Below are 12,835 nucleotides of genomic sequence, written 5' to 3' on the forward strand. Positions count from 1 at the left end.
CCAGAGATGAGAGCCAGTTCACGAGAAAATGAGGAACTCTCTGGGATACACCAAGTGCATGAATTTGTAAACAAGGTTATAAAAATGGACACTACTATTATCCATAGGAATATTGTGAAGCAACCCACATATAAAAGGGACTACTGCAAACATTATTCAAGCAATGAAGGTCTGAGATTTAACTATTTAAGTGAAAAAGAAATTCTTATGATAAACAAATCTAAGATAACTTTTTAAATAGTTGTCTTTCTTAATACAAATGTACATTATGCAAAACATACAGATTTATGCAACATTCCCTCCCCTCCCATTTCAAACTGAGATCATCTGTTCCTTGGTCATCTTCTCTAGCTACAAATATGAAATTTAACATAGGAATAAAAATCACTTTAATATTCATCAAAATAAGATGTAGAGCCAGAAGGGAAATTTGCCATTATTAATTGGCACTGATAAGAGCTAATTTTACTAGAACAGACATTTATATAACAGAAGATGTGCATCTGTTTCTCTATAAATGGTAATTAATTTGAAAAAAAAAAAGCCTATCAATTTCAAGTGTCATTTGTGAAATAAGACATGAATGCTGCAGTGTCAAACCAGTCATTATAATCACTAGAGGCTCTGCGAGAGTCAGGATAAAACAAGATCCAGTAGCTACTTGTATTTAACTATAGACTGTTCATGCCTCAGCTCACAAAGATGCACCCTTGACTAAGGGGCCCTTTGTAAGTTTCATAGCTATAGAGGTTAAATGGTCCAACGGAAACTTCACAGATGCAGGACAACTTAGACTTGAATTAGCATCTTTAAAAGAATAAGGTGGGGCACAAGAGTACATTAAAAAGTAATACTGTACATGAATAAGAAATTTCTTCTGTAAATATTCGGAAGGCATACCTTATTTTCTTTGTATCTGCTGAGATCTGCTATGCAATATTCCTTGAATAATTTATCATAGTATTTCTTTGCAAGTCTCTTCTCCCTCCATTAAAAAAAAAAATACAAATCTTAAACATGGAAATTCAATCACTGCTTGCTACTTGGAAGCAATGTCAAATAAATAACGCATATGATATAAATGTTTTAAAAGAGGCCTATTACTTACATGTGTATAGAATATCTGAATATTCACTATCAATAGTGGGTCTCTCAGGGAGGGAAACTCAAAGTCTGATAGAGATGAGGAGACTCTACTCTTTACTTTTTACCTTCTGTAATGTTTGACTTTTTAAAACCATTTTCAGGTATTATACTTTCCCAAAATACTTTTAAAATTTAAAAAGAAACATATTACAAGACAATAAACAATTTTGTAAAAATGTTATAAATTATTTTTTAATGACAAAGTCAAGCAATGAGAAGTCAGTTCAAATTGCTAAAAATTACCAAAAGAATCAAACCAGATTCAATCATCTGAGGCATGGTTTTATGTTCTTGATTCACAACTGTCCTATGCAGGGGCTGAATGCTTTGGACAGCTGACAAGGTAAGCAAACACTCAGAGCAGGAGAGAGAGGAGTATAGCATTTGATGCATTATTCCTCACGTGGCTAAAATTACCAATTCATGTCCATTTCATCCTCCTCATTCCATAGAAATCTATGATTTTCTCGTATAACATCCATGTCTGTCTTGTCATTTTCCCTGGAAAAATTAAACAATTTTAATTTAATATGAACACAAAATTAGTCAAATTTAGGAGGTTAAACAGTTCTGAGATTTTTTCCACACCTGAGTAAAAATAAGATACACAAAGATAAAGACAGTTTTATCTGTGAGTAGATATGTATGTATATTTATAAAATGTATTTAAGTATATTTTCAAATGGCACTTACAAAGAATGCTGCTACAGAAGCAAGTTATCAACACTCATTTATGGTAAAAACTCTAACCAAAGTGGGTATAGATGGAATATATCTCCACATAATAAAAGCTATTTATGACAAACCTACAACATTTCAATGGTGAAAAGTTGAAAGCCTTCCCACTAAAATCTGGAACAAGACAAGGATGCCCACTCTCATCACTTCTATTCAATATAGTACTGGAAATCCTAGCCATAGCAAATAGACAAGAAAAAGAAATAAAAGGAATCCAAATTGGAAGAGAAAAGGTAAAACTGTCACTATATGTGGATGACATGATACTATATATAGAAAACCCTAAAGGCTCCACAGAAAAACTATGAGAGCTGATAAAAGAATTCAACAAGGTAGCAGGATACAAGATTAACACAGAGGAATCAGTTGGATTTCTTTACACTAACAATGAAATATCAGAAAAGGAAAGTAAAGAAACAATCCCTTTTAAAATCACATCCAAAAAAAATAAAATACTTGGGAATAAATCTGACCAAGGAAGTGAAAGGCTTATATGCAGAGAACTACAAAACATCAAGTAAGGAAATTAAAGATGACCTAAAGAAATGGAAACTTATCCCATATTATTGGATTGGAAGAGTTAATATTGTTAAAATGGCCATACTACCTAAAGCAATCTACAGATTTAATGTGATCCCTACCAAATTACCAAGGACATTTTTCACAAAACTAGAACAAATAATCCTAAAATTAATATGGAATCACAAAAGACCCAGAATTACCAAAGAAATACTGAAGAAAAAGAAAGAAGCTGGAAGAATAACCCTCCCAGTCTTCAGACAATACTACAGAGCTACAGTAATCAAAAAACCGTGGTATTGGCATAAAAACAGACATACAGATCAATGGAACAGAACAGAGAGCCCAGAAATAAATCCACAGACCCATGGTCAACTAATCTTCAACCAAGGAGGCAAGAATATACAATGGAGAAAAGACAGTCTCTTCAGCAAGTGGTGTTGGGAAAACTGGATATCAGCCTGTAAATCAATGAATTTACAACACTCCCTCATTCCATACACAAAAATAAACTCAAAATGTCTTAAAGACCTAAATATAAGACAAGACATGATTAATCTCCTAAAAGAAAACATAGGCAAAACATTCTGTGACATAAATCTTAGCAATGTTGTCCTAGGGCAGTCTAACCAGGCAATGGAAATAAAAGCAAAAATAAACAAATGGGACCTAATTAAACTTATAAGCTTTTGCACAGCAAAAGAAACCACAGCAAAACAAAATGACAACTTACGGAATGAGAAAATACTTGCAAATAATGCCACTAACAAGGTCTTAATCTCCAAAATATATAAACAGCTCACACAACTTAATAACAAACAAACAAACAGACAAACAAAAAAACCCAATCCAAAAATGGGCAGAGGACCTAAACAAACAATTCTCCAATGAAGACATACAAACGGCCAATAGGTACATGAAAAATTGCTCAATATCACGAATTATCAGAGCAATGAAAATCAGAACTACAATGAGGTATCACCCTACACCAGTCAGAATGGCCATCATTCAAAAGTTCATGAATGATAAATGCTGGAGAGGGTGTGGAGAAAAGGGAACCCTTCTACACTGCTGGTAGGAATGCAGCTTGGTGCAGCCATTATGGAAAACAATGCAGAGATTTTTCAAAACACTGAAAATAGACTTACCACATGATCCAGCAATCTCACTCCTGGGCATATATCCAGAAAGAACTCTTATTTCAAAAAGATGCATGCACCCTAGTGTTCATAGCAGCATTATTTACAATAGCCAAGACATAGAAACAACCTAAATGTCCATTGACAGATGACTGGATAAAGAAGTTGTGGTATATCTATACAATGGAATACTACTCAGCCATAAAAAGAGTAAAATAATGCCATTTGCAGCAACACGGATGGACCCGGAGATTGTCATTGTAAGTGAAGTAAGCCAGAAAGGAAAAAAAAAAATACCACATGATATCAGTCATATGTGGAATCTAAACAAAAAAAACAAAACAAATGAACTTATCTACAAAACAGAAACAGACTCACAAACATAAAAAACAAACTTATGGCTACCAGAGGGGGAAGAGGGTGGGAAGCAGTAAATTGGAAGATCAAGATTTGCAGATACTACTATATATATAAAACAGATAAACAAGTTTATACTGTATAGCACATGGAACTATATTCAGTATCTTGTAGTAACTTATAATGAAAAAAAATGAAAATGATTATGTATATGTATGACTGAAGTATTACACTGTACACCAGAAGTTGACACAACACTGTAAATTAACTATATTTCAATTAAAAAAAAAAGCGAGTTAAATGGATAAGGAATCTACCCATCTATATCATTGGTTTCAATTGTACAAAGGGTGCTAAATTACCAAAGCTAGGATGAGAAATCTGAATAAACTAAATGGTTAAGGAAAAATGAATGAAAATAAGTTTCAGAATCTAAAATAAGTCAGTAACACCATCTTATTGAGATCTAATTTTAAAAATATATGAAGAATCTTTCCATACCTCATTTTACTAGTTTCCTAGGAAGACTGAGTAAAGAAGGAAGGAGTTGAAGATGATCTGTCAAGATGGTAACAGTCTGGGGCTAGAACAAGGGGTTGCTGGGGAATACAGGGTAAATTGAGAGGAAAGTTTGGGGTAGATGAGATGATATGAAGTTTTTTAGGGCTCTACCAACTCAGAAAGTTGTTAAATCAGAGGAAAAAAACTCACACAAAACCAGGAGGCTCTGACAGCAGAGTCTCAGCTGTAAGGAGGAATTTCATGTGTGGGGACTATTAGTGAGGTTTCTTATTTGCCCTACCTCTAAAAAGGCAATCCCAAACACTGAAGGCTAAACAGTTTATTATTTCAAAGATCCTTGTGGAAAAAAAAAAAATTACTGCAGAGTCAGGCACATGAGCATTCCTCAAATACCCTCTTATTGCCAGGATCAGCTCTGGCTAAGCAGGCTACCTGAGGCCTGTTGCCAGAGAAACAGGGTTCATGATGAGCTACTTAGCTAGAAGCTATGGATGGCCTCTCCATCCGACGATGTAACCAAGAAACTGGAATGGAAAGCAGCAGAAAAAGGACAGAATCAGAAGACACAGCAGCTGTGAGTCTTGAAAGACATCCATACCCCCTTCCCATTATGTGAATTTCATGACACTTACCCCGATCGCCTGAAGTCTTCTTTTTTGCCACCGTAATATAAAATATAGTCATTTACAAACTTTGTATGCCTTTGATACTGAAATGCAAAAAATTAAGGATTTTATTTGCTCAGGAGTTGTTCTGTGTCAATAATATATTAGTCAGTTAGGGGGAAAGCACAGTGTGAGTATATTTAGCTTTAAAAAATATGCAAATATATACATGTCTATAAATTCAAAAAAGACCTAAAAGGGTAAATACTAAACTGTTGAGAGTGAACACAGTAGAGAGGCTTTCCTTTCTACTGAATACTGTTATATTGTTTTGAACATTTTCTATCAGTAACTCTCTGGGGAGAAAGAGAGCTTCCATCCTACTGCTGAACTACATACAGCCTCATACCACCACTCATTTTCATTATCACAATATGAGAAATAAGCTTTAGTTCCTAAAGTTAAAGGTAGGGGTAGAATTTTTCTTTCATTATTTTAAAACACAATTTAGCTATTCCAGTAACAATAAAGCCTCTGAAATAGAAGATGTAACTTTTATAATATTAAATCCTAACATTAGACTTTTAAAAATAAATAAATAAGAGATCAGATGTTATTTCATATACTTTCTTTTAATGTTCAGAGAAGCTACAGTCATGTTTTTTCAATGCAATATAACAAGATATATAAGCATTTTACATTTTGTTTTAAAAAGCTCACTGGTACTCCCACCAGAGCTGAACATGCGTATAATAGAACTCTAATACTGTCTGTGACTACACCCTATTATATTGAACAGTGATTTCATTGATCACAATGTGTTCTAATAGAATATCGAATCAAAGCATAATTCCCAAACTGGCAACAAAGCAATTAACATTTCAGAAAAGAAAAAAAAAATGAAAAGAAAAGCCAGATACCCAGCGATCTGGGTTCTATCTCTTGGACTATCACTAACTGGTCATGAGATGGTGGCAAGTCACTTAAATCTTGGGTCAGTAAACTTTCTCTGTAAATAGTAAGTATGCAGGCCATATGGTTATTGGCAAAACTACTCAGCTCTGCCATTTTAGCCTGAAAGTAGGCACAGATAATAACTATATGAATGGGCATGGCTGTGTTCTAATAAAACATTTATTTACAAAAACAGGTGGGAGGTGGGACTTTGCTTCCTGGAAGATGGAGCAAAGATGTACAGGTGACCTTTGAACAACAGGGTGGATAGGGGCCTCCATTTTCCATGGTGTCCAAAATCTGCATATAACTTATAGTCAGCCCTCTGCATCCACGGATTCAACCAACCAGACTGTTAGTACTACAGTGTTTACTACTGATAAAAATCCATGTATAAGTGGAGCCGTACAGTTCAAACCCTGTGTTGCTCAACTGTACTTTTCTCTATTCTTTCCACTAACAACAACTAAAAACTTTAGAAATTATATATAAAACATAAGAAGACTCTGAAAGGTAGCGAGAAAAGGGCAGACCAGCTAGGGACCTCAAGACCAATGGTTTATGAAACAGTGGTGAGCTTCCCTGGTTTTCTTTTTACTTCATTAATCTCTCACTTGGAGGTGAAGAAGCTGGCAATGTGGAAAAGACAATAAGTACCGACAAAAGAAGTCCCAACAAAAGCCTGTTCTAACAAGTAACTAGGAGAAAGAGGCAGCCTAGGAAGACAGGTAACATTTAGCTAGACAATAATTACTCTACTCTAGCCAAACACTCTAGAAAACCTATGGCCCCACCTCTAACCGTGCCGGAAAAGGGGACCTAGACTTTTGCTCTCATCAGGCTGTAATTAGATGCTCCAACGTCCTCAGCTGAGTGGTATCCCAGAAGGCAGAGCAGATGTAGAGATGCTAAAGGAACAAGCGGCAGATGAGATCCATGGAAAGCTAGGCTACTGGGTTAGGAGATAAGAGGAATAAGCAAACTGGTGACAAGAGAACTTCTATAACTTAAAGAAAGGAGTCAGGAATGATAAAGTGAAAGACGTGCTTACAGGAGAGCAGATGTGTCCAGCTGACATTGTCTCCTTCTCCCAATCCTCACCATAGCAATAAATACCCAGAAAACCCTTCATTCTTCAATATTCCCAACAGTAATATGGATGGCCAGTGGTAGCAATTAGTGTAATAAGTTACAGATTTATCAAAAAATTGAGCTGAGACACAGCTTTAACAGGGAAGTTAAGGTATAGCTTAAAGATAGCCCCAACTCATGTCTGAAAGTTGAAAGCCACAGCAGGCATGAGAGAGATCTATTATTAAGTACAAGTTTTACAAAGACCTTAAGTAGCCAAGAACGACGTAGGAAGATAAAAAGTTAAAATGAGACTGAAGATAATAGCATAAAAATGAGAAATGTTGACAGTTTGACAAAAATAGGTTGGGAAAACATGCAAATACATGGACTTTGTAAACCTATTTATAGAAGATTAGTAATATGTTTTATTATTTTTTGTCTCTAAATCATAATATACATTGTAAATAAGAACTGCACTAACAAGTATACATGAAAAAATTCCATCTTTAAATATGAAATATGTCTGACTTCACAAGATTTTATGAAATAATTTAAAAAATTGTATTAATTATAAAATTGAGAAATAGAAAAAGGATACAGCATCCATAGCTATGAGATGAAACCTTCTATTTCTTGCTTCTTCCCTGTTAAGACAAATTTTATTTTAAGCAAATTCAAATGTCTACATTTAATTCATATAATAAAATCCCCAAGTTTCCGGGTTTGCAAAAACATCTTGAACCAAAAAAAAGTAATTTACATTGAAGTACCATACCTGTCCAGCAATTCTGCTGCAACTTGTTTATGGACCACCTTTCCATGTTTTTCTTTCTGAAATGGCTTTTTGAGCAGTAAGTCATCTTCAACTGTCCTGGTTTATTAAGAAGAAAGATTATTACAAGAGTTCACTTTTCCTGTTTCCTTATATTATCATGGTTGGAACATGTTTTAAAGATTTCAACTCTTATCTAAAAAAGACTCGCTGATCTTTAATGAGAAATTTTACATCCCCTTCAATAGACTAATTAATATCTTAACTTTATTTAATACCTATAAAAGGAAGAAGATGAAACTAACAAATACGTGGGTTCTGGTGCCAGACCACTTAGGTTCTTTGGTTCAAATTTTGGCTCTGTCGTTCACTATCTTTTGCGCCACAATTTCCTTGTTTATAAAGTAGAGATAATGAAGCTCTCAGTAATCAATAACATGCAAAAAGAAAGGCTGATATAGATGATATAGTCTATAGATGACTAGCCTTAGTTATATAAATAGATATAACCCTAGAGCACAGTAGATTACCCAACTAGATTTGCTCAAATTCTGTTCTTACAAAGTAGTATTTTGGAATGAAAAATCTTGACAATGTAAAGCACCATAAAATGTAATTTATTACATAATTATTTCTATTCTTTTGGTTGTCCATGAAGACTGAGTACCCAACAAAAATGTTCAGTCCCAATTAGTATGCTTAATATATTGCTTTCAGTGTGAAGGAATAAACCAATTTTTAAAAGTTTGCTAAATATGAATCAATCACTCCTAAGTTGATGGATAAAATCAAGTTTCTAAGCAATGAAAGCTGAAAACAATGCTCCTAAACACAGCAACTCCACCGAGATGTAGCCTCCTTGTAAGGCTCAGGCTTTATCTGCTAATAGTTCTTATCACTTCCCGTTCAATTAAAAACTTCCACAAGCTCCTCCCTCTGGCCACTTAGTCTGCTCATTCATAAAACCATGAGAATTGTGCTGCATCATAATCTCATCCTCTGCACTAATCTCTTTCGAAGTCAGGTGCAGCCAAGCAAAGGGATCACCAACCAAGCCCCTTCTTAGCTATTACAGTCACAAGAGCCCTTGACAGTTAAATGAAAAGTAGAAATGCAAGAGTAATTTAAGAGCTTTACCTGATTTCCTTTTTACCCCCACACTCTCCATAAATCCTTTCACAGCATAAACCTTATTTTTTAAATTTTTCACACAAATGGGCTCAAATTTTTGAGTCAATTCATTAATAGTTTGATGAACAAAAATTCACTCAGTAGAGCATCATTGTCTTCACATGCAAACACAATCCTAAAACTCTCAATATTACTTATTTATACCTCATCTCAATCTAGAAAGGATAGAGGAAACACAGATCAATAAAAAAATTACTTACCTTTTTTTCCTTTTGCTAGATCCTCCACAGTGTTCATCATCACTAAAATCGGAGTCATAGCCTCCGTGACCGTGCATCTGTTAAGAAGTATAGTCAGTTACTCAGAACCCAAGTTGCTCATTGTTAAGGAAACAGAATAGTCCACAAATTAGTTAACTTTAAAAGTCACAATAGTTTTAAAGGATCGTGGTGGGTTTATCATGTTCATGGGCTATCTAGTCACCTAAAACTTTCATTCACTTTAAAGTAACAAACTTACCCTTCAGAAAATGAATCATTTTCACCTTCATTACCATTAGGCCAACAAGGGAAACTATTCTTCGACCTTTCCATTGGAAACCAGGTCTAGAAGCTGACATGTCACTGCCTACAAGTTTCAGCAATGCTTTACTTAAAAAAAAAAAAATTTATTGAAGTACAGTCAATTACAATGTATCACTCTCTGGTGTACAGCACAATGTCCTAGTCATGCATATAGACACAGATATTCATTTTCATATTCTTTTTCATTAAAGGTTATTGTAAGATATTGAATACAGTTCCCCATGCTATGCAGAATTTTTAAAACCTTTTTAATATATATTTTTATATACAGTGTCTAACATTTGCAAATCTCAAACTCCCAAATTTATCCCTTCCCACCCCCTTTCCCTGGTAATCATAAGATTGTTTACTATGTCTGTGAGTCTGTTTCTGTTTTGTAGATGAGTTCAGTTTCTTTTTTTTCTTCTTTTTTTAGATTTCACATATAAGTGATATCATACGGTATTTGTCTTTCTCTTTCTGGCTTACTTTATTTAGAATGATGATCTCTCGGTCCATCCATGTTGCTGCAAATGGCATCATTCTTTTTTATGGCTGAATAGTATTCTATTGTATAAATATGCCACAACTTCTTTATCCAGTCATCTGTCAATGGACATTTAGGTTGCTTCCATGTCTTGGCTATTGTATACAGTGCAGCTATGAACACTCAGGTGCATGTATCTTTTAGAATTAGAGTTTTCTCTGGATATATACCCACAAGTGGAGCAACAGTTTACTTCTATTTGACTCAGAGTAATAACAGTTGCTGTGTATTTATCATCAACTTTGTTCCAGGCATTATTCCAAACACTGCTTTTAATTCTGCTAGCTAGGAACTATTATCTCCATTTTAGAGATGAAGAACTTAAGGACATTATGATATCACTTACATGTGGAATCTAAAAAAAATGACACAAATGAACTTTACAAAACAAAATTTACAGAACAGAAAAAGACTCACAGACATAGAAAACAAACTTACGGTTACCAACGGGGAAAGAGGGGAAGTAAATTGGGAGTTTGAGATTAGCAGATACAAACTACTATACACAGAATAAACAACAAGATCCAACTGTATAGCAAAGGGAATTCTATTCAATAACTTATAATAAACTATAATGAAAAGGAATATGAAAAAGAATACTATATGTATAGCTGAATCACTATGCTGTATACCAGAAACTAACACAAGATTGTAAATCAACTATACTTCAATTAAAAAAAAAAAAACTAGAACAAAATAAACCAATAATATGGGGCAAATATGTGACCAAGCTGATTCACCTGTTTCTTAAGCCCATGACCTCAGTTACTACAAACTGCTTCTCTGGAATATGCTAATATTTTTATTATTATGTTTATTTATGTATTATTTATTATTATACTCCCATTAGTGTGAACAGTACACAATTGATGAAAATTTTCCTATCTTTTTTCATATGTGGAGATTTCCTTTTTCTTTTAAACCTAGTTTCTTCAAAGTAAAACACCTTGTTCTATGTTCTAATCAACTTTATTTTGTTTTAACTCATTTCTTAATCAAAATTCTTAGAAACACTGAAAGATCTCAACAGTCACTCAGTTGTGTTACAAGCTCCTGGTTTCAGCATTACACTGAATTTGGGAACACATTAATAGGGGATGGATGGATTACTTGACTATTTCATGGTCATAAATACCCAAATCATATGGCTACCTGGAACCAGGCCTGGTCAAATAATATATATCACATTTTTTTTAAATTCTAATATTCACTATAGCAAGTACAGCATAAAGAGGAAAGAACACCCTAAGCTTCACTGCACTGGACCTAAGACAAAAATATGCTTCTGGTGCTGGCTACTTGAATAAACTACTTCATTTAAGTTTCATCAGCTAAATAAAGTGGCTACATCAAAAAATCCTTAAATCCTATGAGTCTGTGATCTTTATAATTCCATTTCAAACTCAGGTGTGGGGTATATATCTCTCTTCCTTGTCCCACAGAATTCAAGAGGATGGCTCCAGTGAAAGTCCAAGGCAAAAGTTTAGGCCACAGTTCCAACTTAACTATCATTTACATCGGACACACCTGGATCTCACACTTTTTATCATGTTAACTCCTTGCACCTGCTGTTTTATCACATCTTTCCAAATCATACCAGCCTCATTCCTTGTCCTCACTTTCCTCACATGTTGATGGGGGACAACCACTTGTGTGGAGCTTAGAGATGTGTTCTGGGATCAGCCTGCCAGAATGTAATTCCTGGCTCTGCAACTTTTCGTGTCTTTCTTTGGACGTGTTCCTTAACCTCTGGAAGCCTGTTTCCCCTTCTATAAAGTGCGGCTAACTAGAGTACCAGTCTCACAGTACTGGGCATTTAATGAGTTACCGCATACAACGGGTTTTAGAACAGATTCTGGTACAGTAAAACCCTATCAACGTTAATTACTGTTATCGTCGTCACCTGGTTCCCACACCCCGCGCCACCACCTCCTACTCTTGCTCCTCTTCCCTGTCTCATTTCTTTTCTCACTGGCGGCTTCATCCATTTCATACCCATTTCAACTCAGTCGTTGGACTAAAAAAAGCACTCACTCACTCCAGACTACGAAGCAACTAAGGCCCGAGAAAATTGGAGAAGGGAGACGCCGGATGTCTCCAGAATCTATCACATACATACATACAAACATATATAAAATTAACTAGTAACAGACGACCAAGTTTCGAGGTCCTTCCCGACCGCAAAAACACTCATGACTCTTCTCACACACCCCTCCCTTCCTCCCTGCTCTGCCAAGTTAGTCCGTGCCCCCCTTCTTTGCCGGCGTCTGCAGCGACGACTCACGGCCTGAGCGAGCCGCTGCAGCACCGGCCCTGTCCCCCGGGTCGCGCAGACCCGCCGCAGCCGCCGCCGTTGCCGCTGCCGCTACCGCCGCAACCCGCTCCCCGCCTACGGGTCCCGGCTGGTCGCTGCTTCCGGTCCGGCTCGGCCGCGCGTCTCACTTAAATGACACCGTCCCCCGGCGCACCGCCCTTGTGCTACAGTCGAAAAAGCCCCGGGAAACAAAGGCAGCGGGAGAATAGGGCCGGAGGGGAAGGTGGAGGCTCCCAGCTTTCCTCAAGTCGCAGCATCGGGCTTTTTTCCTGGGCCTCCTTCCATTTCCCTCCGGGATCCCAGCATGTAATATTGTGTTGCACTGCTCATACGAAGCCCACGCTCCTCGTTTGAAAATATGTTTTGTTTTAGAAAAAGACCCTGTCTGAATATCACCCGCCGTCCTCTTTCTAGTAACCTTAGTAACGCCTCCTCGAGCATCCTCGCTGCGCGT

The 12,835-nt window shown here is 36.1% G+C and overlaps 1 protein-coding gene across 1 annotated transcript in view; it reads right to left on the bottom strand.

The window, feature by feature from the left end:
- Positions 1 to 12,486, bottom strand: part of LOC102543743 (protein FRA10AC1) — a 31,966-nt gene extending 19,480 nt beyond the window's left edge. The window contains exons 1-7 of the mRNA XM_072971617.1: positions 12,352 to 12,486; positions 9,218 to 9,294; positions 7,830 to 7,925; positions 7,653 to 7,698; positions 5,054 to 5,130; positions 1,564 to 1,647; positions 901 to 985 (exon numbers count right to left, since the gene is read on the bottom strand). Coding sequence (XP_072827718.1) covers positions 901 to 985; positions 1,564 to 1,647; positions 5,054 to 5,130; positions 7,653 to 7,698; positions 7,830 to 7,925; positions 9,218 to 9,294 — 465 coding nt within the window. The 5' untranslated portion in view covers positions 12,352 to 12,486. The remainder of the gene's footprint in view (positions 1 to 900; positions 986 to 1,563; positions 1,648 to 5,053; positions 5,131 to 7,652; positions 7,699 to 7,829; positions 7,926 to 9,217; positions 9,295 to 12,351) is intronic.
- Between the last annotated feature and the right edge of the window lie 349 nt (positions 12,487 to 12,835).

Source organism: Vicugna pacos, chromosome 11 (genome assembly GCF_048564905.1).
Source record: "Vicugna pacos chromosome 11, VicPac4, whole genome shotgun sequence".
In the NCBI taxonomy this organism is placed as follows: Eukaryota; Metazoa; Chordata; class Mammalia; order Artiodactyla; family Camelidae; genus Vicugna; species Vicugna pacos.